This window comes from Canis lupus, chromosome 13, assembly GCF_003254725.2.
Source record: "Canis lupus dingo isolate Sandy chromosome 13, ASM325472v2, whole genome shotgun sequence".
NCBI classification, from domain to species: Eukaryota; Metazoa; Chordata; class Mammalia; order Carnivora; family Canidae; genus Canis; species Canis lupus.
The window spans coordinates 15,387,306-15,413,903 of record NC_064255.1 but is presented as its reverse complement, the minus strand read 5'-3'; the positions used below and the strand labels follow the sequence as shown (position 1 = coordinate 15,413,903).

The 26,598-nt window shown below is 35.9% G+C and overlaps 1 protein-coding gene across 9 annotated transcripts in view; it reads left to right on the top strand.

Moving 5' to 3' along the window:
* TRPS1 (transcriptional repressor GATA binding 1) overlaps positions 1-26,598 on the top strand; it is a 257,802-nt gene that overhangs the window by 35,999 nt on the left and 195,205 nt on the right. For 5 of the 9 annotated variants that reach the window (XM_035703310.2, XM_025450939.3, XM_035704095.2 and 2 more), the window contains exons 2-3: positions 10,192-10,349; positions 13,563-14,491. In XM_035703310.2, coding sequence (XP_035559203.1) covers positions 10,313-10,349; positions 13,563-14,491 — 966 coding nt within the window. In that variant the 5' untranslated portion in view covers positions 10,192-10,312. Of the gene's footprint in view, positions 1-10,191; positions 10,350-13,562; positions 14,492-26,598 lie in introns of those variants that run through there. The other 4 variants (XM_025450944.3, XM_035704297.2, XM_049093362.1 and 1 more) reach the window with 2 other exon arrangements.

The following is a 26,598-nucleotide window of genomic DNA, read 5'->3' as shown; positions in this document are numbered from 1 at the left end:
AGTACATACAGGTTTTCCCCAGTATCTGAAAATGGATGATTTCTATGAAAATTTTTGTAAGCTGAAATGGTATATTTTCAAAGTTTGCATTTATGCTACTTCACTTTTAGAAAAGACCTGTACTATTACAGTAATAGCTTTTTTTTTTTTTTTTTTTTTTTTTGTGAAAGCCAAAACTCTTCTGATTTTTTTTTTTGGTTAGGAAAAAAATACTAATGTAGATCCTTCTTAAAAACAAAGTGGTGCAATGCAAACTTTTGGAAAGCAGAGGATACCTGTGTTATAATATAGTTAATAAATGTATTAAATACCATGTGACATTCATGTACAGAACATAAATAATCATGAATGTTTATAAAGTTATAAAAATTCATTTTACTGATTACAGAAACGTCATTATGGAATTATTGCTACATAAAGTTTGTGTGTGTGTTTGTGCATGTGTGTTTTTTAGTGAACTTTCTTCTAACTGTAGTTCAGTCCTCAAATTGTACATAAGGTTATGTGGACATGTATAAAACCCAAATCAAATCAGCAATAATTGTGAGTCACAGTTTTAAAAAATAAATTTTTTTTAAAAAGATTTCATAAAAAAAAATAAAAATAAAAAATAAAAAGATTTCATTTATTTATTCATGAGATACAGAGAGAGAGAGAGAGAGAGAGGCAGACACATAGGCAGAGGGAGAAGCAGGCTCCATGCAGGGAGCCCGACGTGGGACCTGGGTCTCCAGGATCACGCCCTGGGCCGAAGGTGGCGCTAAACCGCTGAGCCACCCGGGCTGCCCTAAAAAATAAATTTAATTCTTCTCACTACTTATATATTTATTGCTCTATGACCATGGATCCAGAGCTGTGATAACTGGTTCTTTTTTAGCCTAAATAAGACAAAATTAATGCCATGAGTCCTTAAATGTCTTGATTTAGTTAGTTATTAATTATGTTGATGATACACTTTAGCATTATTCTACCTTTTATTCTCACAAGCCTATTTAATGTCAAGAGATTCTGGCCTTCCTTCATGAGATAAGCAATACGCAGAAATTTCCAAGGGTGCTAATATCACATCTACCCATAAGAGCTTTTGTGAGTGCTTACTCTATAGTAGGCTAGTCTCAGTGGGGAGGGCCATATTAGTTTCACTTGAGTTTTTAAAAACTCCTATGTCCCCTGTGCCAATATGCTATTTTATCTCCCTCCAGTGATCATTATCATACTGCGCCCCTATTAATGATGGAAATGTGTCCTAGGCTTAGATGTTTTGCACTTGGGAAAAGGTTGAGAATTTTTTGATAACATAGAGATGTTTAAGTATATGAATTATATATCAATATTTTGATGAAAATAATCACATATATGAATGGATATATTATATTAATATTGTTATTAATATTACTGTTAATTTAACAATATTAATAAAGATATTTTCTGGTCTGGAGGACTTCATAGTGTAATGGGGTAGCTGAATCATAAACATATAGTTAAGCATAATGTGACATGTACCTTAAAAGGAGATATACATAAATTGCCATGAATGGTAGTGGAAAGACTCCCTTTTGCTTGGAGGAATTGTATAGGGCTTTGTAGAAGTAAATCCATTTGGAGACTTGCATCATTTATTACCTTTGGTGATGTACTAGGTGTTATTAAGCAAATCCAGAAGTTAGGATAACCTAGTAGTCCATGAGATTGCTGGGAAGATTGTATATTCATTTGACACAACTGTAGAACCAGTCAAGTACATTTGATGGTCTTTATAAAATGGTGTCTTTCCGATTGTATTCTCTAGTAAGTTTCTTAAGGACTGTCACTTTTATATCCATAGGTGCATTGCTTAATGGATATAAAAGTGACATAAAAACACTAAAGGGTTTATGAGAAATGTAATAGGAAAGCAAGTGGCTTAGCAAGACTTTTGACTTTTTCAGACCCAGCTCTTCATATGCTAGGCCTATGACCTAAGCAAATGATTTGACTTTCCTAAGTCATCTGTAAAATGTGAAAACAATAGTAACTTACTTAAAGAATTATTAATAAAAATGAAAATCAAATGAAGAAATATACTCTTGGCACAGCACCTGGTTCTTAGTAACAATAACATAATACATTTTTGTTATTTACTAAAAATTCAAGCTATAGTATACACCAGCATCACGATTGTGAGCCTTAAAAAAAGATCTAGTTCTGACTTTGATTTCTTTCAACATTCAATTAGATTTTGAGGGAGCTATTTGTAAAACACCTGAATCTGGAATTATATATATATTTCTTTCCCTTATTCTGTTATGACAGATGTCCACAACAAGATTGACAGAGTAAAGAAATTACTAATTGGGGTGCAGGTGGTGAAAATCTTTTCTAAAGATGTTAGTATGTGTGTTTAGATGGATTCTTGAGTTTATATTGAACTTGAATTTGAAGATTGAGTAGATTACCTATACAAAATGTTTAATGAGTGAGTTAATTTTTGCCTTAACGAATTCTACAGCCCCCCACATATATACAATCACTATTCTTTCTCTCTTAATGTCTGTAATGTAGGAGGTGTGCGGCCCAGGTGTAACCTGGATATCCGCTCAGACTGAGACCTCACTGTGACCTCACCACCATGTTGGCTGTGGATTTAAAATTAACTTGTAATTAATTCTCTATTTCAGGTTTACTTCGGCATCTACCTCGTCTGGTTTTATTTTAAAATGTATTTTTAACCTTTTGTTTTAATATTTAGCGGTGGGAGATACAGTTAAAAATAAAACAAAATCCTAAAGTCCATAAAGCTAGAGCCTGGGATTTATAAGAATGACATAGGGAAGCTCTGTATACTTAATTTCTCTTCTTCTACACCACCTAGAACCATGAGCCAGACTGACATTAAGGATACTGTAAAAGGATGCAGTCATGGAGTGGATCCACTCTGGACACATGTTTACTGACTGTGGCCCGGGTATTGGCTTTCTCTCTTTTATTATGGGTACACATGACTCTGCAGGTGGAGATTGAACTGAGTTGGGAGGATTGGGGATTTTTTAAGAACCGGAGAGGGGGATGTGGGTCAGACATACTCTCTCCGGTATCTGTAGGCCATTGAGAACTACTGATTGTAACTATATGAACTTTAGGTCCGTCAGTGCAATCCTGGGTCTCTTTCTAACCTCTTTCTGCATGCCATAGTTCACTAAACTCTTTGCCGTATTTTGGCTCCTGACCAAATTTGGTTCAGATAAAATTGAAGTTATTATAAATGAATGACAAATCTAGTATACAGGGTGGTGGTGTGTTAAATGGGTCACCTTTAGGGAACATTAGAAGTAACACCTCAAAAAATTAGGACTTCTTTATGCAGTGATATCTGTATAAACTATTAAGCTTAGAGATAACATTGGGCTTATACTCATCTGTGTTGATGCATGTATAATTTGGACATCTGAGATCATATTGTACATAGATGTTTATCTTCTGCCTTTTTCACTCAATGTTCTATCACGGCTGTCTGTAATCCTCTGCCATTACACAATCTTTTAAAATACTGATTCTAAATCTTTCATGATAATGGATCCTGATCTTCTTTTAATGCTGTTAGCCATGCTGGGGAGAAACAAAACAACAAAACCAGAAACAAAAACAAACCCTTCAAAATGATCCACTTCAGATCAAAGCATCTTAGTTTTCTTGCCAAGTTAATGAAGAAATACTGTTTTGTTTAAAAAATATTATATATGTCTTGAAATCAATAATTTTCTTCTTTGAAAATTACTGTCTAGAGCAGCATCTCCCACTGTATGCCACACAGCATTATTAGTTTTGTTGGTAAATGGCATTATGTGACATAAAGCCAAATGAAATTGGGAAATTCCAATCCAGATTGAACAGATACCACCACTCCACAACCCCTAGGACTTTTCAGAGCTGTAATTGCTAATGCACAGTGTGGGTCTCTGAAGAGGGTATATAAAGTATACAGTTTCTACTAAACTTAATTTGACCAAGGAACCTCCTTACATTTCTTTTTTTGAAACTAAAAGCATGGGAAGAACGTGGAGAAAATTCTTGAATTTCTTATCAATGCTTAAACAGTGACCATGATAAAATCCCAGACAGAGTCTAATTATACTTGGAGTGAGCATAGGTAGAATGCCCTGAAATAATGGTTTATTCAGAAAGAAGATCTTATAACAGAAGGTTTCTAGGTCTACTCAAATTATAGAGGGATTCTGTGTGTACTTCCTCTTTTTTTTAAACAGAAAACTTTTCTCATTCTAGGAGCCAGGAAAAAGTAGTTTAACCTATTCTATTAGAAGTTGCTTTCATGTGTAGAATTTTTAAAAAATCAGCTTTCTGTGGAAACATTCACTATACTTAACAAAAGAGAAAATTGATTCCAACTTGTGTGTGATAATGTATTTTTATCAGAAGGGAAAAATGATGCTGAATTGGTTACGTGAAGCAGTCAGCACTGACCAGGTTGGTATTGCACCACATTTAATGTCATTAGTATGTATTTATTACACATTGTGCAAGATGTCCATCAGTACTGTTTACTAATTTAAATGGAATTTTAAAAATATGTATATAGAACAAAGATTCCTGACCTCTTGGAACTTATATATACAGTTGTCCTCTGAATGTACTCCTAATTCCCTTTCATGGCTTATGTACATTTGCTGATTCCTCATGATACCTGTGCCTTACTTACCAATTGGCCATCTCTGCCTGCACTTTGGACTGCTAGTCCTCAGATGGGTAAGGCCTTTTAAGCTGTTTCCTGTGGTAACTTGGAGATGAGCAGAGTGGCTTGCAAGTTTCTGGTTTCATGAACAAGAACTGTTGCATATACGATGGTGCTAACTGATGGTGCTAACTTACTTCCCTTCACTTGGGCTATTTAACACATATAACACACATGTGTTGTATATTACATATATATTGAATATTACATTGTGTTAAATTTATGTTTAGCACACATGTATATGTTTACTTTCTCTACATGTATATACACACACATTATTAATATAAGCTCTCACTATGCCTTCACAAGATTTTGTCTTAATCTTTGATTAATGGCAACTCGTAAAAAAATTAACATAAACTTTGCCTAATAAACTCAGCTGACCAATGGTGTGAAGACAATGAGCGTTCTTACTGAATCTTCATGATATGCATTTATTAAATTGACTATACTGTATATGCATGCCAATTTACCAAATGGATTGGCAGTGATTGACACAGATTTCTTACGGGAGAACTGAGACAGATATTAGCCAGTTCTGTTGCTGGATTGAGTTAATAATTGAGATTTTCTTTTTTATTAAATAACAGTGGAAAACAAACAAAGCAACATCAATATATTAAAAAATAAACTGCCTCTAATATACAAAGATGTTTTTCTGGCAAATGCTGGAAAGAAAATCAAAGGTATTCCTACAAATCTTGACACTCATTTTTGTTATCAGTGAAAATCTAATTTACATACAAATAAAATGTCAATTCATATCATAACCATCAAGATAAATAGATGTATTCATTCTTTTCCATGAGCTATTCTTTGTGAACTTTCGTGCTATATTTGGCTCTTTGCCTATGAACCAGGTGAAATATTCTAAGTTTAACAAAGAAGGGTGAAGTTACGCTTGTCCTATGCACACATGCAAAGTCATATTGGCCTGTTTAAACCAACAGTTGTCATGGCACATTATTTTAATTTTTTTTTCCCTTTGAGAGGAAAGAAAACAAAAGGAAATACGACATATGTGTGAGGAAATGAATGATAACATTTCTTAATTTGCTTAGTGAAATTGTGATTTTATTCAAAGCAGAGTTTTTAATACATTTGCCTCTCACCTGTTATGAAAGCAAAAATAATCAATTCCCCTTGCCTTTTGATAACTCATGATGTATACTTGCTTTATTTTTGTTGCCCTATTTGGTGAAATAGGCACATGCTTCATTTTTTCCACATATATTCTACAGTTTCTTTTTTTTTAAAGATTTATTTATTTACTTTTCAGAGAGAGAGGGAGTGGCAAGGGCAGAGAGGATAGAGAAGGAGAGAGAGAATCTCAAGCAGACTCCCCACTGAGTGGGGAGCCCGATACTGGTTTCCATCTCAGGCCCCTAAGATCACAACCTGAGCTGATGGAGAGTCAAATGCTTAACCAACTAATCCACCAGGTGCCCCTTCTATAGTTTCAATTTCACTGCTAACATAAAGTTTTTTTTTTTTTAACATAAAGTTTTTAAAGGCAAAAAAAAAAAAGAAAAAAAAAGATTGTGTCATTTTCTTTTAAAAGTAAAGTGCTTAATGAAATTCTTTCTCTAAGATGTATATAGATATATGGAGACTCATTTTGGCAAATCTGACATTATTACTTACTTACCAGGCTATCTCTTTTTACCTAGACTAGTACATTTGAAATGAGATATTTGAAAAATAGAGAGCATAGCTCAATGAAATAAAAGCCTAATAAAATGTGTTTGGGCCAACATCAAAACTCTTTGAAAGAGGATATCTAAATAATGTGCATTTTATCTCAGAGTCTTGGGTTAGTTCTAGTGTCCAGATGACTATTAATGGGCTTTGTGCTCTGAAGCATATGTTAATAGAAGTGATCATTTTGGATTAATTTGATGTGAATTAATAAGAGATTTAGTTGATGGGAGTTGTTTGAAGGTGATGACATTTAAATCTCAGCAGGATTTAAGATATCCAAAAATACCTTTAAAGATTCAGGAACAATCAATTCAGAGAGAGCAAGTTAAATAGACACGGATAGCAAAGAACAGGATCTGACATTGGGTTTATGAAGTTTGAAGCAGTTTACAAAAAAAGCGATCTACCATTGAAGTATTGCCCTGGAATCTGAAGAAACAGAAAACATTTAAACTCCTTCAGCAATTCTTGGGTTTATGATTTGGATAAACAATGTTCTCTTGCATTTTATAGTTCACTTAAGCAATCTGATTTTGATCTGTATATATGGAGTAGACAGGATTCAAGATTTTTTTTTAAACCAATGAGCAAACACATATGTTCTTTAAAACTGAACTTTATATGTTGTTCATATGGAAGCTATCTAGTTTGCTATAGGCCCCAAACTTGACCTTCCTTTTATTTTGCTATCACTTGCATAATTCTTTAAATTCTTTGTGGAGGACTTTTGATCAAAAGAAACAATTTGCTATTTTTTTCTTTTTAATTTTTTAAATAAAAGCTACATGAAATGTGTAATTAATAACTCAGTACTCCTAGGTTGTTGATAGAAACAAGCATGGGAGAAGCATATATTAAGGAGAAGACTACCCTGTCTTTTCTTTTGTGTTAAGCTTTGATTTCAAACATTTGAAAGTTTTATTATCTGGAAAAACAATAAGAAAATGTCATCTGGTATTATATATTATGATGACAAGAACTGCTACTTATAATAAAAATCATACTCAGCAGGATTTGAGACCGAGGTTAAATTATACAGCCTCGTTCCCCTTACTTTTTGTCTTGTTGAGGTTCTATCTATCATCTATGTATCGAAAGAATTAATTGGAAGTGAACTCAGTTGAAATGGTATTTGGAAAAATATTAAAAGGCTTTAAATTTTTTGAGAAAGAGAGGTTCCTTATAATATTTTTCTTTGCTTTTTTTTTCTTTGCTTTTTAAAGATACCTTTCTTCTCTCTGAAATGAATGACTAATGGTAAAATTACAGTTATCTTTCTAGGTGTTTGGCACGTACTTATGCAGGGTATATACTTAATGAATAAATGTTGGAGGAAATGAATAGCTTAGTGAATAATAAACCTCAGTGGTATTTATGCCTTCCTTATTTATTGATGGTTTCATATTTTACAGTTTTTTAGGGAAATTGGATAAAAGTTTTCTAAGGTTAGACTATAATGCCTAAGCCAATAACCAGAACCATTATAGAATCTTCGAGGTGTGAGGAAATGTAGAAATCATTTATTGTAATTCTCTCACACAAATGAGAATAGAGGCTCAGAGAAATGAAGGTGCTTACCCCTTTGATTACATCAGCCACTGATATGAATCAGGTTCAGAAACTGGACATGTGATTGCTGTACCATTCTTCTTTTGTTTAGAGTCAAAATGTTACAAAGAACGTAGGAATTTATACGTCTTGTCTTCAAGGAGTTTCTCATCTAAAGGAAATAAATTCTTGTTTTAATCTGCACTGGATGGATGTTTGATCTCCACTTTCTTTTTTAAATTACTGAGCTAGTTGATTTCTTTGGTTGAATAGTTCATATGATTACCTATTGCAAGGCTATTTGGAGCAAGTATTTCATAAATGTATTTGTGTACATGTATGTGTATATACTTATACATATGAAATAAAACTAAATCATTAATGGCTAATGGTATTAATAGAAAACTCAGATTCCTTTTGCTGAGAACATGAGCTCTAATGCTGATTATTTCCACTGTCTGATATTATAATGTAGAAACAATATGGTATCCTACTGTTTCTTATAATAAACTTTTTTTACTCATAAATACAAAAAAGCTGTTAGATTTGTTTTAATGTAGGAGGAAATAATTTAGAAATTTGGATTTTTGCAAATGGAACATTTTACCACTCAGTAATGGAAATAAATACAAATAGTGCATTTTTAGGAAGCTAAGCATGTTCTAGCCTGCTTAAGTATCTTGGCATATAATATGTATTCACGTTATGTCTACTATTAGAGGAGCATTCATTTATTTTTATAGGTGGGGAATGATGTAAACATGGGAATGAATGCTCACCATCTCCACCTCACCCACCCTCTTTTCCCCCTTGTCATTTTTTAAAAAATCTTACAATTAAATAGAGGACTAAAGTTAGCAATTTTGAGTCTTATTTAGATTCTCATTTAGATTCTTCAATTCCTCCTTATCCACTTCACTTTTAGCCTCATTATCCAAACGGGTGTTTATAATGGACCTACTTTACACTAGCATTTTGAACTTTTTTGGACAGTCAGTATGAGGGATATTGCTATTATAGAGTTGAATGAAGACGTTTTAAAATAGACTTGCTGGGGTCCCTGGGTGGCTCAGCAGTTTAGTGCCTGCCTTTGGCCCAGGGCGTGATCCTGGAGTCCTGGGATTGAGTCCCACATCAGGCTCCCTGCATGGAGCCTGCTTCTCCCTCTGCCTGTGTCTCTGCCTCTCCTCTCTCTCTCTCTCCATTTGTGTGTGTCTATCATGAATAAATAAATAAAATCTTAAAAAAAATAGAGTTGCCAAAACACTCCTTGATGTGATTATCTACCTGCCTAATTATTTTATGACCATTAATGCAATATATACCTCGATAATTTTTAAAAAATGATTTTATTTACTTATTTGAGAGAGAAAGAGCAAGAGTGAGAGAGAGAGAGAGCATGTGAGCGATTGTATAAGCAGGGGGAGGGGCAGAGGAAGAGAGAGAAGCAGACTCCCCGCTGAGCAGGGAGCCAGAGGCAGGGCTCATTCCCAGGGTCCAGGATCATGACCTGAGCTGAAGGCGGATGCTTAACCAACTGAGCCAACCAGGTGCTCCTGCCTTGATAATTTCATTCAGATAATGAAGATGATGGTATAATGATGGTTTAAAGCTGGTTCAATCATGATTTTATGAACTTACTTATCAAGAGTGAAAATAGAAGATTAGTAAAACTAGCTAAAAAGATAGTGCGTGATGTTTCTGTAATTGTTGGGAAGGCTTATGTAAGATCTCAGTTCTTGATGGCATTGCAGTAGTTCCTTTCTGATCCACATGGTATACACTGCTACTGAGTTTGCAAGAGATTTGCAATGGGTACCACTTCTTGTCTTCAGCTGTGATTCTAGAATATCAGTGGGTACACCTTGTATCTTTTTCAGAAGCATGTCCCTTCCATGTTTACTAATTAAGATCTATACCCACCCCAATGTAGGTAAGTATTCTGATCCTTAGGGTTTGGGAGTTTTAGAGGTTAAATCATACCTTACAGTCTGTTGTGAAAATGACTTCTGTAATCTTTTATATCATGTACCTCCTTTTCCTGCTGCTTTATTAAAACCCAGGGGAGGGAAGATCTTGCTCAAGGTTTGCTCATGCATTTATTAGGTATCTTTCAAGCAGCCTGTGGCGCTAGCATATTAATGTATTTTAGGTGTGATACGTTAAAGCATATTTACATCATTTAGGAAGGAAAATTTTTTTGTTTTGTTTTGCAGATGTACAGATCAGCTCTCAAAATGTCTTCTGTGTCTTCCGAGCGTCTTCTAAGACAATTGCATTAGCCTCCTGCTAGTTGACTAATAGAATTAATAATTGTAAAAAGCACTCTAAAGCCACATGCCTTATGAAGTCAATGCTGGGTATGATTTTACAAGTATGTGATCTATTTTTTCAAGTGAAAATGTTAACTGGAAAAGTTCTTGGCACACAGTAAAACTACGTGCAATCTGTTATTTGTCTTAAAGATAATAACTTGAGGGTGGCTATAGTCTTACGATATCTAACTTATGACTTGTTAGGGGAGTTTCTTCCACTTAGAAGTATTGCAAATGTGCTTATATTTACATAATATGTCATTCTGAAAAATTATGGTGATATAATTCCAGTAAAAAATTATTTTTCTATAACTACTTCAAAGTATAGTCAACTAAATTAACCGTGATTTTTTTTTTAAGAAACTAAAAAGAACATGCCCCTTCCACCCACAACAAAAAAGAAAACACAAATGACCTTTCTGATACTTCTTTGAAGTTTCAGCAGTTTGACATTCTTTGCGATGTATAGTTTTAAGGGCTCTTCAGTATAAGAAGTCAGTGAGTCATATGGGTTCTAAAGGTCTTTCTTGGTGGAAGAAGGAACTCAGATTTGAAAGGATGATAATTCAATTAAATCAGATTTTCTCTTAGTTGCTTTAGTTGCTGGTTCAGTACTTCTTAAACTCTGACCTATTACTTTTCTGCATGTTAACAATAATTCAGCAAGGTCTAATTATTTCCGTTCTGAAAAATAAGTTACGTTTTTCAATATTTCACATACTTATATCTACTCACTTCTAAGTATTTTATTTTGGTTCCTTGCTATGTAAAATGTTGCCATTTTTCTAATCACCTTGACATTAATAGATGGGCATAAACCCTTTTCACTTTAATGGAAGGATCATCTCAATGACTTGGATGATTTCATTTTCATCTCTTTATGAATCCTGCCTTTCATATAGATTTTTGTCTTTTTCTGTGTAACCTTAATTGTTTCATTTTGGTGTACTATTGTTAGGGTTTGTTTACATTGAGGAGAAAATGTTAAAATACACATGATATGGTCATTCCATTCAGTATTTGTCCAAGAAAAGATTAAATTGCAATGGTTACTAAAGATTTTCTGTGCAATGGAAAAAACAAACACATAGGAAATTCTGGAGGGAAAGGCAATAGGTGCTGTAGCAAAATCATCACATTTTTATGTGTAGTAATGGCTGATATTCTATTAATGAGAATGTAGGCCAAGTTCAGAATCGCTTATTTTTTTACCTGAGCTCTTGTATTTTAAATGGTAACTGATTTCTTAAACTTCCCTTTTATTATTTTTTCTTCTGTTTTTAATTTTTCTTTCACTGACTACCAGTAACATTCCCCCCCCCCACTCTTCTGTGTGTAGGTAAAAGTTGCCATGTTCGGTCACTTCTGAGAAAGGGCTAGATGTCTCCTAAAATGTCAACATCAACACATGAGACATTAAAATGCAAACATTAAAAAATAAAGAAGCTAATCAGTGTTCCATTTTTTTTTCTTTTTTAACAATGGTTACCTAGCTTAGTTTATTTGGGGATCTAATGGTAATGACACCAAGGTGCAGACCACGTTCCCTCCCCACTCCCTGCCTTGATCATGCAGGTATACCTTACCTTGTGACCATCCCTTGTACTTGAAAGTGCAGTCTTTCATTCTAGAAGTGCTTTTGTTGTTTTTGTGTGGTTCCAAGAGGAGCATAGACATGTTCTACGTATATTTGATGACTCATGTTACTGTTGTATAAAAAAGAAGAGCATACTTTCTTAAGCACAGTTCTGTTTTTTGACATTATTTAGTAAAGTGAATTTTTACCTTGGAAACAACTCTTTAATACTCAACTAGGGCATTCTCTTGGTTCAGGGATGTATATGATAAAAATTGTTGCCTGACCAGCTCCTCAGAAATGAAGGTACAACTATATCTCCAAAGTCAGTGTGGCTCTTTAGCACTTGTGAGAAATTATAGATAAAAACAACTAAAAAATGTTATTCGTTTGGATTCTCTCAGTACACTTTGGATCATGGTGGTGTAACTGTTAAATCTGCCCTCGTGGCAGAGTTGGCAAGTAAAAAGCCCTGTCTTGTTAGTTAGGTGGATTTTACTAAGTAATGTTTGGGGTGACAATGCACACAGCACTTGTAGTTTTCAGCTGGGGGATTAAGGAACAGGAGCCATGAACCTTACTTCTCCATCTAGCCTTTGTTACTGCCTTTTTTAAGATTGACACAGCACAAATTGTTTCTTACCTCCTTGTACTAAAGTTCTGATTCATTAGACTCCAGTAGAGGAATTTGCCACAGTGCTCTTGTTTTGACCATAAGCATTGATGCTACCAACTTGTAGGGCATAGTTGAGCTAGTATGTGAAGGTGAACCATGGGAAGCTAATATTTTGCCATTCTGAGCTACAAAATGACAATGTCATATGGTTCAACTTAATATTTTACTTCAGTCACCTCCCCAGGTGCTCCCACTGGTGGAATTAATACTGTCTCCACCTGGCTGTGCATAAAAACCCAGGACTTTGTTAGGTTCCCCATCATGCTAGGGTAGGGTCCCAGTAAAACCCAGCCTGGTCACTCTGATGTATACTAGGTCTTCTTCCTGACTTTCAGGTTAACTCTCTAAATGGGGCTTAAAGAAATTTATCGGTAGGACAGAGATGAAACATTTGTTATCCTCCATTCCTGAAAGTAATAGGGCAGTTTTCATGTTGTTTATAACATGCTGTTTCTGTCTTTTGACTATGAGGATATTTTGGTTGAAACTATATTTATATCTTGGTTGCACGGTGTGTAACAATATTGAGTTCCAATTTATGTTGTTTATATACATGTATCCATAACATATAAATAAACATGTAATATATATTCTGTAAACATAAACATGTATATGTATCTTATAAATGCATTATGTGTGCATATTACACATATTATATAAGGTTTATAAATAAGCATATATCTATATATCTTCAACTAAAACTGAAGAAAATAAGCAAAAAATATAATTGGCAAACAAGAATAATGGGAAAGGTAAAGCTAATAAGAATTAATATTTTGGTATTCATAAAACCATTTAAAAAGAGTAAATGAGCCTCTCTATGACAAAAATAATTCTAAGTGTAAATATTTGCTTAAGGCTCAGTTTTTTGCTATTTTTAAAACTTTTTTTTTCCTAGAGGAAGTTTTATTTATATGCACCTTAAAAAGCCTCAGATAGACTAAGTAAAATGCTCTAGATTAGATCACATATCTGCAGCTTTCAGATAACCTCGTATGTCCTTTCCTTGCATTTTTACAGATATGGTCCGGAAAAAGAACCCCCCTCTGAGAAACGTTGCTAGCGAAGGCGAGGGCCAGACCCTGGAGCCTATAGGTACAGAAAGCAAGGTATCTGGAAAGAACAAAGAATTTTCTGCAGATCAGATGTCAGAAAATACGGATCAGAGTGATGCTGCAGAACTGAATAATAAGGAGGAACATAGCTTGCATGGCCAAGATCCATCCTCTAGCAGCAAGAAGGGCTTAAAAAGCTCAGTCCTGAGCGAGAAGGCTGGCTTCAATTATGAAAGCCCCAGTAAAGGAGGAAACCTTCCCTCGCATCCTCATGATGAGGTGACAGATAGAAATATGTTGGCTTTCTCATCTCCAGCTGCTGGGGGAGTCTGTGAGCCCTTGAAGTCTCCTCAAAGAGCAGAGGCAGATGACCCTCAAGATATGGCCTGCACCCCATCAGGGGACTCATTGGAGACAAAGGAAGATCATAAGATGTCACCAAAGGCTACCGAGGAAACAGGGCAAGCGCAGAGTGGTCCAGCCAATTGTCAAGGCTCAAGCCCAGTTTCAGTGGCCTCAAAAAACCCACAAGTGCCTTCAGATGGGGGTGTAAGACTGAATAAATCCAAAACTGACTTACTGGTAAATGACAACCCAGACCCGGCACCTCTGTCTCCAGAGCTTCAGGACTTTAAATGCAATATCTGTGGATATGGTTACTATGGCAATGACCCCACAGATCTGATTAAGCACTTCCGAAAGTATCATTTAGGACTGCATAACCGCACCAGGCAGGATGCTGAGCTGGACAGCAAAATCTTGGCCCTTCATAACATGGTGCAGTTCAGCCATTCCAAAGACTTCCAGAAGGTCAACCGTTCCGTGCTTTCTGGTGTGCTGCAGGACATCAATTCTTCAAGGCCTGTTTTATTAAATGGGACCTATGATGTACAGGTTTGTGCTTTGTACTGTTACCTCTTTGTACAGGAAAAGCTATCAGTAATGAAATGTGAATTCTTACACGCATGTTAAAATCAAGCTTCCACTACCAAAGGGGTGGCCTGCTAGATTCAGCGGGAGAGATGTGGACGCACTCCATAGCTGTTTTATCCAAATGGGTATTCAGAGGTGTCTTTCATCTCTTATCATGGAAAATTATCTCAATCCTTCTATTTGGTTGGGAGAAGTCTTTTCATGGGATTAGCTAGGCTTCATATTTCTGGAAATATTTCATGGTAATTTGATGTTTTCCCAGTCTTCCAAAAATGGCACTGATCTCTATGGTTCCACATGATAGGAGTTTATGCTTTGTTCTAGTTTTAGCTTAGAAATCTTTGCTATCGTCTTTCCTTCAGTGGGGATCTTTCCTAATGTCTGGCATTAGGATTTGATTTTATACTCAGCCTGACATCAAATTGGACTAGATTTGGGTCATATTGACAGTTGCAGAGATATACTCCAGAAAAAGCAATATAATTGCAGATGAAAACTTGGAAATAAAAGTTTACGTTGATTATAAAGAAGTCAATGTGATTGTAAGTACTCGGGACACCAGGATGACCTTGGGCGGGCCAATAAAGCATTCTTTTCTGCATTTAAGGAAAATAGTAATTTATGAAAGCATTTAGCAGTAATTTAGATTTCTGCTTTTATTAAAAGTGGCATACCTTTTTGATCTACTCTTCTGTCTTTAGTTTATGGCATATGTGAAATGAAAAAAAAAACCCCTACCATTTCAAATAGAATGAAATGCAGAACTGACTCTAAAGTAATGTATTCGTTTCATTTTAGCAATTTTAGCATAGTCAAAACTCATGGTCAGCTTGGGAAAGTGTGTTAGTTTCTGTTACAGTCTGTAGGTTTTTATTGTATTATTCGGCCAGGGGATTTCAAAACATATTAGGTGTAATACTAACCTTCTTTAGGAATGATTAGAAGAAGTACCAGAGAACTAATGAAATTACATCATACTTATTTGACCTCCTAAATCCCTTAAAATATCTGTCATTTTTATCAACTCAATAGCTCTAGCACGTTTGCTCTAGACCTCTCTATTGACCTGGTGCCAATTAAGAAAGGCAGGCAAAGGAATTATAAATAACAGGTAGTGAACATATTTTGCAGTACTTGTAAAAAGAATCAGAGGAGAAATTTCCAAGCCTTTAAAAATGTCAGAACAGCAATCTTATCACATTAAGGGAGATAGAAAGAACTCTTAAAAAGCCAGTTTCATCTTTGTAGAGCGCTCTTAAAAATTCCATCTTACTTTGTGAATTTCCACAAATAGAATTATTTCTGTGGAGCAGCAAATTAAACCAACATAGTTATTATGCATGAAAGCTGCATGCTTTGAACTGCTGTCTTATTAAAGATCATTTCACTGTCTTATGTCAGATACACTCTGCTGTCAAATCATGATTGGAAAGCAAATACGTGTTTTAGATAAAAGGGTTAGAAGTGAGTAATGTCAGTATGTGAAATGGTGTTTTATAATTAGCAAGTAATATGATGTTAATACCTGGATTTCCGGCAGGCGTTTCAGTTTGTTCACTCTGGGGACAACTTCTGAGGGAAGCTGATCTGTGCTGTCAGGAAGGCTCTAAAATCGAGATTACTAAGGCCTAGGGTTTGGAAGAATTCAGAGTTTTAAACACACTTCCATTTCCCCCCAAACAGTTATTTGTTAGGTTCTTAGTTATTTATAGTAAAGTTTATGTTTGGGTAGAATGAGCTGGACACTTCTCCTGGGCAGTGATTTTAGAAATAAAACAGATGTGTGAGCTCTCTGAGTTTGAACTAATAGAAGGAGAAATAAAACAGCTGATCCTAGACTATGCTATCTACCAAGTGCTCCAGTAAAGAAGACAGAAAGTGGTAGGAAATAGCAGGCAGGAAGATAATCTTGTTAAGATCAATTTTTTTTTTTCAGAGAAATAATAAGGCTAAAAATAGAAAAAAGCAATCTGTGGAAAAAGCAGATGATGGTTTCAAAGAAACAATTGGACTTAGAAACAAGTCTAACGAGTGTTAACTTTCTTCAAATGAGGAAGAGAACCCTAAATATACTTTTAGGCCAAACGCTGATCTTAAGTATTTTGCACAGAGGCCAGATGTTGATGCAGAAACATGTCTGAAGATAAATGACTTATTAATATTTTTATGCTGAAATAAATAGTGAACGGCTTCCCTATATGCATAAGCTGAATAAAAAGCACATCTGAAATTCCCCTTTTTCTCCCACACGTGTTTGTGTGCTGCATTGTCGTTGGAGAGCTTTCTTTCCTTGGCTCTTGCACTGTGTGGGGGCTAAAGGCTGTGCAGGATAAAATGCTGACTGTAGAATTTCTTTAATGCGGTTCTGTTGGAAATTTGTAGGAAGTTAATAGCTGTGTGTATTCTGATAAAAAAGATGTTGGTAAATATCAGTATCACAGACCAATAATCATCCAATTTCAGGAATTGTTTATATAAGTATGTAATTTAAACTAATTGAAGTAATAGATGACCAATTCATTAATCTTTTTCAATTAAACTGGCTTTTTTTTTTTTTTTTAAACCATTCAGGACAGTTGGTGGTTAATGATAGATTTATGACATTTTAGGCCAAGAAAAAAGGAACAGAAGCCAGAAGGAGAGGACTTAAGAACTCCATGGCTTTGATCTATATTTTGGTTCGACATGGATGGTTTTAAATAATATGAACTGACTTGGTTGCAAACATGAGATATACAGTTGGGACAAAGAGATAATTTAAACAAATGTTAAGATTTCTAGTTCCAAGTCCAGGTTATTTGACTTGTATTTGGGAATAATTGGAAGTTTAGACATACTTGCAATGACAATATTCACTTCCATGTAAATTTTATTACAAATAAGAAAGTCAAGGAATTACATATTTCCAAAAAAATAGTGTCAAATAATAATGTTTCTTTATACTGCCGAGTTAGATAGAGCCCTAGTTGGATAATGGATGTCACTTTAAAGGGAGCATTATAAAACCAGACCAGTGTTCCCTGCCTGTTGAATTCAAATTCTCCCCACCCCCAGGCCCCATACCTTGAGGAAGTATGCCCAGCCCTGAAATCAGAAGGGATGCCAGTTATTTAGCAAGAAAAACAAGAAAAGATAAAATGGCTAGCTCAGACCTATTTGACTCAACCCGGTGTTAGTTTCTCAATTTTTACATGTTACCTGTGTGTTTTATCAATTGTTGCATTTACATTTTTCAAAATAATGGATGTGACATGATTGGTAAGCCCTTCATGTAATTTTTATTGCCAGTATTCAGACTTTGAGGCTCACCTATAGACCAATAATAGGACAAGAGATTGAGTTCTTCAAAAAGTAATTACAGCTTCTTTCTTTTTAATCTGCTTTATTATGCTTATATTTAAACCATTGCTGAATGGAGGCCTAGTTGTTAAACACCGACTTCGCTGTTTCATTAGGGCTTAATGTGCTGTGCATTAGGGCATTTGCGTCATCTTTATGGGGGAGCTCTTAGCCCTTAGATCAGGTTATAAAAGTCAGAGTCCTGTCAAAATGTGCTTCCCACGGGAAAGTGTTTAACCTATCACAAGTTTATAAATGCTCATGATGTCCATGTTGCTGTTCCATTTTAATATACCTTTTCTATTATTTGGCATTATTCAGGACTCCCAATAGCTATGGGATTCCAGCTACTAAATTTATTTTGGCCTTTAATGAAATTCTAAGATTAGTAGAAAAATCTTACTATTAACTTACCAGTTATTGTCTTGTGTTTGAGCTAGGAGCACTACATTTCTGTTCTATAAATATTTTTATCAGAGTTGCACAATATGTCATGTTAGAAGCAGGAAGAACAGATTTTAGAGATAGGAAGTCATCCTTTGTATTTGTATTTTCAACATATTTAACTCTATGAGATTTATAGATACTTAACATATGCCAGTACATTCATTTGAACAGGGGGTTAACAGCTTGGTCTGGAAAAAAAAACAAAAAACAAAAAACAAAAAAAAAAAACAGATAACATTAATCTCGTTTTGGTTTATTTTGACTTTTCCTGAATTTTACTTCCAAATATTTATTTTTTGCCTTGGAGTTTCCTTTGATCTGGAGTAGGAGGGAAGTTGTAGATCTTAGCAGGTTCTGTTTCTTTGTTTTTCTGAGTTGAGAACAATCGCACTTTAGAACAACTGGTGAATGAGACTTTAATCACTTCAGACTGTCTGTAGAGAACAGAATGTTTGTCATATGAAGCCATACTTGTTCTCAGGTCTGTGTCTCTTTAACAGGTAATAAAGTGTGCAAAATAAAACATATGCTCACCCTAAGGCCATCAAGCAAAGTAAAGTGCTGGCATTTCCCAGGTCATTTTCATCATGGAGATGACTGAGCTGACACTGTAAGCCACCCGGTGGAGTAGAGTAGTTGGACCATCTTCACTGCCTTCATGTTGGTTAAATCTCCATTTGGTGTTGTTGTATGAGGGTCAGTGTGATAACTGTCAGTGTCTCTCTGATTTTTGGCTTTTTTGCTGTCATTAAAGAACACATATTACTTTCTTGAATATCAGTATCTCTCTCTAGGCAGGGTGTTTAGAAGAAGAAATCATGGTCATTAGTGCATCTAATCAAATTTAGCATTACTTAACTCTTAATAAAAATGTTGTAAAAAGTTAAAAAAATCATCCTCAAATGGCCTGCTCTGCTAACCATATCAAGTCGGCAGATTAGTCAGTGCGTTTTGTTTCTTGGGTCATTGTAATTACAGCATACATGCAGCTGTTGGAAACATGGATTTATAAGTAGTGCCTAACCCCTGGAGAGTTTGGAGGGAGTAGTTCCCTTTCATTTTCTGATTTCCTTCATGGAGTCTGTTTCTGAGAATCATTAGACCACAGACCTCTTGATTTCTTCATTGTATAGTTTTAAAGTTTGAAGTAAGTGTTGGGCATTTTTGGAATATCAGAAGAGACCTTGCTTTATTTAAATTGGAAGCCAAATGTGAAATTTCTTTTTCTGTATTACTTGTAATTTGATCCATACTTTTTTCATCTTGTATAATCAAAATTGTTTGTATCTTTTGGGGTTTTCTTCCTGTTTTGGATTCACTTCTGGCAATAGCTAACCTTTATTAAGGATTTCCTACGTGCATGTGTAGATCTAAACTCTTTACATGTATTAATTATCTTCATAAAAACTCTTAAAATAGACATCACTATTACGTCTATTTTTTTTTTTTAATGAGGAAGCAAGCATAGAGGAAATAAAGTAACCTGTTCAAGGTCACAGAGTTGTGTAAAGGATGGGGGGTAAGTGGGATGTTTACCTGCGAGTAAAATGGGTGTGAGGCAGAGGAGACACCAGAATGCCTTTAGAGTATCTTGTTTGCATGTACTGTGTATCCTAACCTGCATGTACTGCGTATCCTAACCAGTCTTCACAACCACTATGATATATGACCTTCCCAAATACAAGCCTGAGTTTACTTCAACTACAAAGGCAATGGAAGATGGGCCAAGTGCATGTAAGGGAGGAGGTACAGTTCTGTGCACGAGGGCTCTTTGAGGCATACTCTGTGAATCACATTGAATTTGAGAACCTCAGTGATTTCTCTGAGATTGTCTCTCATTCAGTCTGTTCTGTTAATGCTGCCTTATTTGCACTCATTAATTGAAATCATTGAAAAGAAAATTAATTTTGCTGATTTGTCTTTTTATTATTACTGTGATTCATTTTCGCTGATACTTTTGCTACAGTAACTAGTCCTGATAGAATGGGGAAGGGCCGGATTTTGATTTAATCAATTAAGGATGCAGTGCTTTATTGCATCCTCCAAATGAAGCCACCGTTTATCCATGTATTTGATTTTGTGCATATTCCCCTCAATTGGAGGCCTTTGTTGAAGGAATTTATGATTTAATGTATGGCCAGAGAGTTCTCTTCTCCTCTTCTGTTGATTAGGCACAATCCAAGGGTTGGCTTTCCTGTGAAGGTTAAGTATTAAGTAGATGCATCCGGCTCGCATTTATGTTCTCCATGGCTTTGTAATTAAAATTTTATTCTTTGCCTGTGAGTCAGTACAGGAGTGGACATGAGGCAGAGAAGACACCAGAATGCCTTTCGAGTGTCCCATTTACATGTCCTGCATACCCTGAGGAAGCTCGGAGCTGTGTGGTCTTCCTGGATTCTGGAAATGAGGGATGGGCTGCAGAGGGACTTAGATGACCCACTGATGTCAGACTAAAGAGCACCTGAATTCTTTCATGAGTCCAGTAACATATTTGGGGATCCTGTAATAAACAGTGGTTTGTTCAAAGACCTGTTTTTCCAGCCGATAAGTGGCTCCACCTTATGTTCCACTGGCACCTCAAAGTCAACATGCATGAAGCTAAAGTTGTTAGCTCTTTCCTTCATGTCCCCCCACTCTCCTTTGTTCTGTGCTGCCATCTCCAAGTCGGTGGGGCTGGAAGTGCCCTGTTACCCTGCATTTCTTTCGGATGTGCATATCTCCCCCCCCTCCCAAGTTGAGTGGTTTGCTCCAGCCTTCTCTGCTTTATGCTTTTACCACCCCCACCCTTCATGTTTACTTAGCAAATTCTTCGTGGTTTCTTTAGTTACTACTTTTCTCTTTCTGATCCCTTCTGTTCTCTCCTTTTCCTTTCTCTTCTGCTATTGCCTCCACCCCCGCTGCCTTCTTCCACCCCCCCTTTTCCTTTCTTTTCTCCCACCTTCCTCCTCTTCCCCCTCTCCTCCTCCCTCTTGTCCTCCTTCCCTTCCTTCCTTTATTTAACTTTTTAAAATTCTGCTTCTGGAGCCACCATCCTACATTTTGTAGGAAGGATAGGTCTACTTTCTACAAAATGTCTATCCTTTAAGTTACACTTGTATAATTAAATAGCACTCTCTTACTCCAGTATGACATCACTTTTCCAAATTCTCTCTCACCTCTGTCTCCCTTCACATGTTACCAGAGCAGCTGTTTCACTGTCATTTGTGCTTTACTCACTCTGCGGCCTGCACCTGAAAAGCCTGTCCATATCATTGCCTTTGAGGCTCTGCTCAGATGCCACCTCATGGGTTCACAGCTTGGTTATTGCCTCCTTCTGAAGGCCTTGGCTGGCCTGTCAGTGTTGCTTAGGTTCTCTTCCCCTGTGTTGTCCTGCCACTTGGTACCTCTTTCAGCAGAAACATACACTTTACCGTTGTTATCTGTTTACTTGTGAGCTTTCTGCATCAGACCACAGACGTGTCAGGGTATTGGACTCCCATCACTTCTATGTGCATCATCTGTGTTTGGCCCATAGTAGGCATGCAGCAAAGCACTTTTCCCTAGAGAAAGGATGTTCCACAGTGATTCCATGCTCTTGTTTTCCCATTTAAGACAGTCTCTAGAACAAACATTCAATTCTTACCTATCTCCATTATGAGCCAGTGGCAGAGTGGGTGAGATGCAGGAGAGGAGTTCTGTGGATAATTCAGCTTTGTAATCCACTTGGGTTAATTGCATTTGCTGTTTTGTTTTGCATTTTCCCCCACAAAACATTTTTTTTAAAGATTTTATTTATTTATTCATAAGAGACACACAGAGAGGGAGAGGCAGAGACACAGGCAGAGGGAGAAGCAGACTCCACGCAGAGAACCCAATGTAGGACTCGATCCCGGGGATCATGACTTGAGCCAAAGGCAGATGCTCAAACGCTGGGCCACCCAGGTGCCCCCCTGCAAAACACTTTTTTTTTTTTTCCAAATTCTTGAGACTTACTAAGATTTACTGGTCTTCTGTCAACCCAAATACCAAATAACTGTAGAGACTTAGTTCAGTATTCTACTGAGTAAATTGAGAACGTCAGTTGGGGTTGACTGTTGATGGCTGTAATCCAAAAGCTGATAATAAAAATTATGCATAATTTAAAATATGTACTATTTTACCGTTAAAATTGCCCCTTATGCCAATTTAGGCTTTGGTTCCCCCCCCCCCCAAATTAGCTCTTATAATTCAAAAAATATTTGGAATTTGTTACCTATTTGGAAAAGGGTGTTAATGGGAGTTACTGCAGTGACACCAGGAATGCCAGGAGTAGGCTGTGATAGCATGGGACTAAGGAGATCACCATCTAATTAGATTTGTTATTGAAATGTTTAAACAGTTAATCTCCACCAAAGGTCCATCACCACGGCACGCTCTGTATTCTGCACTGTGTTTTGAAGTACTTTACAATGCAGAAACGTGCCCTATGTGGATTAGCACATTCATTCTGACTATAGTTATTTTCAGCCAAGATCGGCCCTGACAGATTTCTTCAAGCTATTTGTAACTTCAGTTATTTGAGCAGTGATTTTTAGCAACTTAGCTTTTTATTAAGTGAAGGTTTTACTTTTTTGACTATCAGCCCATAACCTCAAGTCCCCTTAAATTAGTACCCTCCTAATTGTCTCTGTTGCTATCAATTATAGTACTTGAAAATGAACCACATCTGAGGAAGAGTTTGTGTTTAGTTCAAACAACCCTTTTTGTTCCCCTGACAATAAGTACATGTCCTGAAGTGTCATTTCAAGAGTTCTGAGGCTTCAAAAAATCTTTTCCTTTGACCTATTCTTTTAGATATTACTCTTACCAGTTTTTGTTCCGTATTATTAGAAGGAAATTAATGAATTAAGGTTAAAGACCTTGCAAAAAGCCAGCCTTTTGATATTTTTAACTTCTGCAGTGAAACATTTTTGTGAAGAGATGTACGTAAATAAATTAGAAAACAAAGGCCATGAAACATACCACATGGAAGGAATATACTTTTTTAAGACTTTATTTATTTATTCATGAGAGACACACAGAGAGAGGCAGAGACACAGGCAGAAGGAGAAGCAGGCTTCCTATGGGAAGCCCAGTGCGGGACTCAATCCCAGGACCCCAGGATCATGACCTAAGCCAAAGGCAGACACTTAACCGTTGAGCCACCCAGACATCCCAGGAAGGAATAGTTTTTAAAACTAAGTTTCAAATGGAATAAAAAGCCATCATAGTCTTCAAAAGGTAAAAAAAAAAAAAAAAAAAAAAAAAAAAAAAAGCTTAAAATCTGCTCTTTTTCATGCTGTTAATAGGCAAGTTGGGTGTTTCTGTATAACTATAATTCACAAACAAATGGCTCCATAGTCATATTTTTGAGTGAAAGATGTGTTTTGTTCAGTCTTTTTTTTTTTTTTTTGAAGAAGCCCAAATATGTCTGGTTGAATTAATAAGAGAGGTATGAATTACAGTTTCGTTTTTACCCAGGTAGGTCAGGGACCTTGGTGGGAAATTTTCATCTGTGCTCACATCTCCCATAGTGACTTCATTCAACCCACGTGTATTGAGCCCCTGCTTACTTCCACAGATAAATAAAATATCATTCTTCATTCCAAGAAGGAAGTTAAACAGAAGCATTAGCTTAGTAACAGCAGAATCGAACCTGTACATTTACAGCTAAGAACCCAAGAGTGACAAATTTATGGGTTTGTCAATGAATGACTTCACCATGTTCCCCCTATTTAGCCTTTTCATCCCATTAGCAGGAGAAATTAAATTAGATAGTTCATTTTATTAAATAATAATCCCATTCTTATGAATCATATGGTTATTAGAATATGCTGGCTAACATGGCATTCACTAGCTCCATGGGGCTATTTAAATTTCAGGTAATTCAAATTAAATTAATGAAAAAATCAATAAAAATTAACTTAAATCAGTTCCTCAGTTGCACTAGCCCTATATCAAGGAGCCCCATGTGGGCTACCATGTTGAATGGGGCTACCATGTTGAATGGGGTGGACCATGGAACATTTCCATCATATCAGAGAGTTCTGTTGGACAGCACTGATCTTGAGTTTACAAATCAGTTTCAGCTACATTCTCTCCCTTGATCCTCACAATAATCCTGTAAGATGGCATGGTTATTTATATCCATAAAGATGAGGAAATTGAGGTGCCAGTGGGTTAAACAATGTGTCTTTGCACAGACTTTAACTTCTGGAATTTCCCTTGGGAGCAAACAAATCCAAGTAAAGATTAATACAAATGAATAAAGGATATTATCTACAAATCTTGATCTTCAAATGTAAGTAATTTAAAGGCAGGGATGTGGTGTAGCTTATGCACTGCTGTATTCCAGTATCTATTCCAGAGATTGGCATAAATACTCAATAGCTACTGATTAGATGAATGAATAGGTGTAATTTTGGATCCAAATAGAATTTACAGTTTAATAAGAATTTTTAAAATATGGATATCCATGTCAAGGGAACTGTTGGATTAGCAGGTTATAATTGTAATTCTGGTTCGCAAAAGAAAAAAGATTGAAACTTAGATTCTTTATTCTGTTTATAATCTCTTTTTTAGTATAGTTATAGCTAGGGAATGGTAAGGTTTTTTTCTATTCATTGATGGGTTCAACCATTTCAAAAGTTTGAAATAATTCTCTTTCTGAACATGTAAGTGCTATTTCCTGACTCTAAGATTCAAGAAACTGTTGCTGCAAACACTTATTTGGTATAATGGTTTGCTGTGTATTTTTATTTAACCTCGGAAAGAATTGTTTAAAGTTAACATTTATGGGTAATGAAAATACAATGAATATAGTCACTAGTCTTAGGTATGGTCTTCTAAAATAATAATGTTTTATTTTAGAATTGCATTTAAATGATATGCATGTTTATTTCAACATGACTGAAGTGTACATCTCTTACAAGGACAGTAAATTGGCCACAAGGGTAACCTTTAAATGTTTTGAAAGAGGAAAGGAATAAAACCCTAAGTAACAATGTTTCCCAAAGTTGGCTTTCAATAATTTTTTATATATTTTTATAATGGCTATACCAGCTTTAGGTAATAAAACTAGCTTTAAGCTGGTTATACTAGCTTTAAGTGATAGAAAAACTAATTAAGAGTTCTGCTGTTTACCAAGGAGGCAAGTAGATAACCTACAGAAGTGTCAATATTATTGTTCTTGTCATTAAATGAGATCCTTGTGTTCTTGTTTGCTTTCTTGGGTGGTTTTTGAAAGAGCATCTTTTTTTTTTTCTTTAAGATTTTATTTATTTATTCATGAGAGACAGAGAGAGAGACAGAGAGACAGAGACACAGGCAGAGGGAGAAGCAGACTCCCTGTGGGGAGCCTGATGCTGGACTTGATCCCAGGTCCCCAGTCATGACCTGAGCCAAAGGCAGACAGTCAACCGCCCAGCCACCCAGGCATCCCTTTCAAAGAGCATCTTAAGTAATAATCTTAAATAATGGAGCTGGCTGGTTTTTCCTGGGTAAAAAATACAACTTGTAGACACACAAATACCACCATCTTAAAAGATTTAATGCAGTTTTCATAGTAACTTAGTTAATCCTAAACCAATACTCTATCCTGGCAGTTTTTGTTTTGTTTTTATTTGTTTACTTTTCTTTCTTGGTCTCTTCACCTGATAGTAGTCAGTAGGATTTTTTGACTTTAAAGTTTTTGTCAGATACTGAAAGGGATGCTATGATGCTTAATTATTTTGATTCGCTTCAAAATCATGTTTAGGGATTCCTTAGGCCTATAAGTGGTCCTCATTCAGCCCCTTTAGTGTAGACATGGACTGTGTGGCTTGGAGATTGCAAAATCAAGGAAACAGTGACGATGTGTTGTGGTTTCTCAGGAATCCCTGTTCTACAAGCAGAAGTTAAAAAACATTTTATATTAGGAATATCAACAGCTCTGAAGCAATGTAGTAGCTAAAGCAAGAACATTTTTGCATACTGGTTTTTTGCTCACATTGGAGAGGGATGGCATACTTCTGAATTTGCTCCTTTTGATTCAAGTTGAAGTTCCAAAACAAAGTACCAGAGTTGATGGAATCCCATTTGAATGACCTGTTTTGGTTTCGAAAACACCTCTAGTGAATTGGGAAATGGATGGAGGAATTTTACGATATTGTTACATCTCAGGGCCAATTTTAGTTGTTCTAGTCACTGAAGTGCTAGGTTAGAAGGGCGAATAGGCAATATCCTTATACAGTCTGGCTTTGACATCTCTCACACAGCTGAGGGTCAGGCTGCTGGCTGGGAGGGTG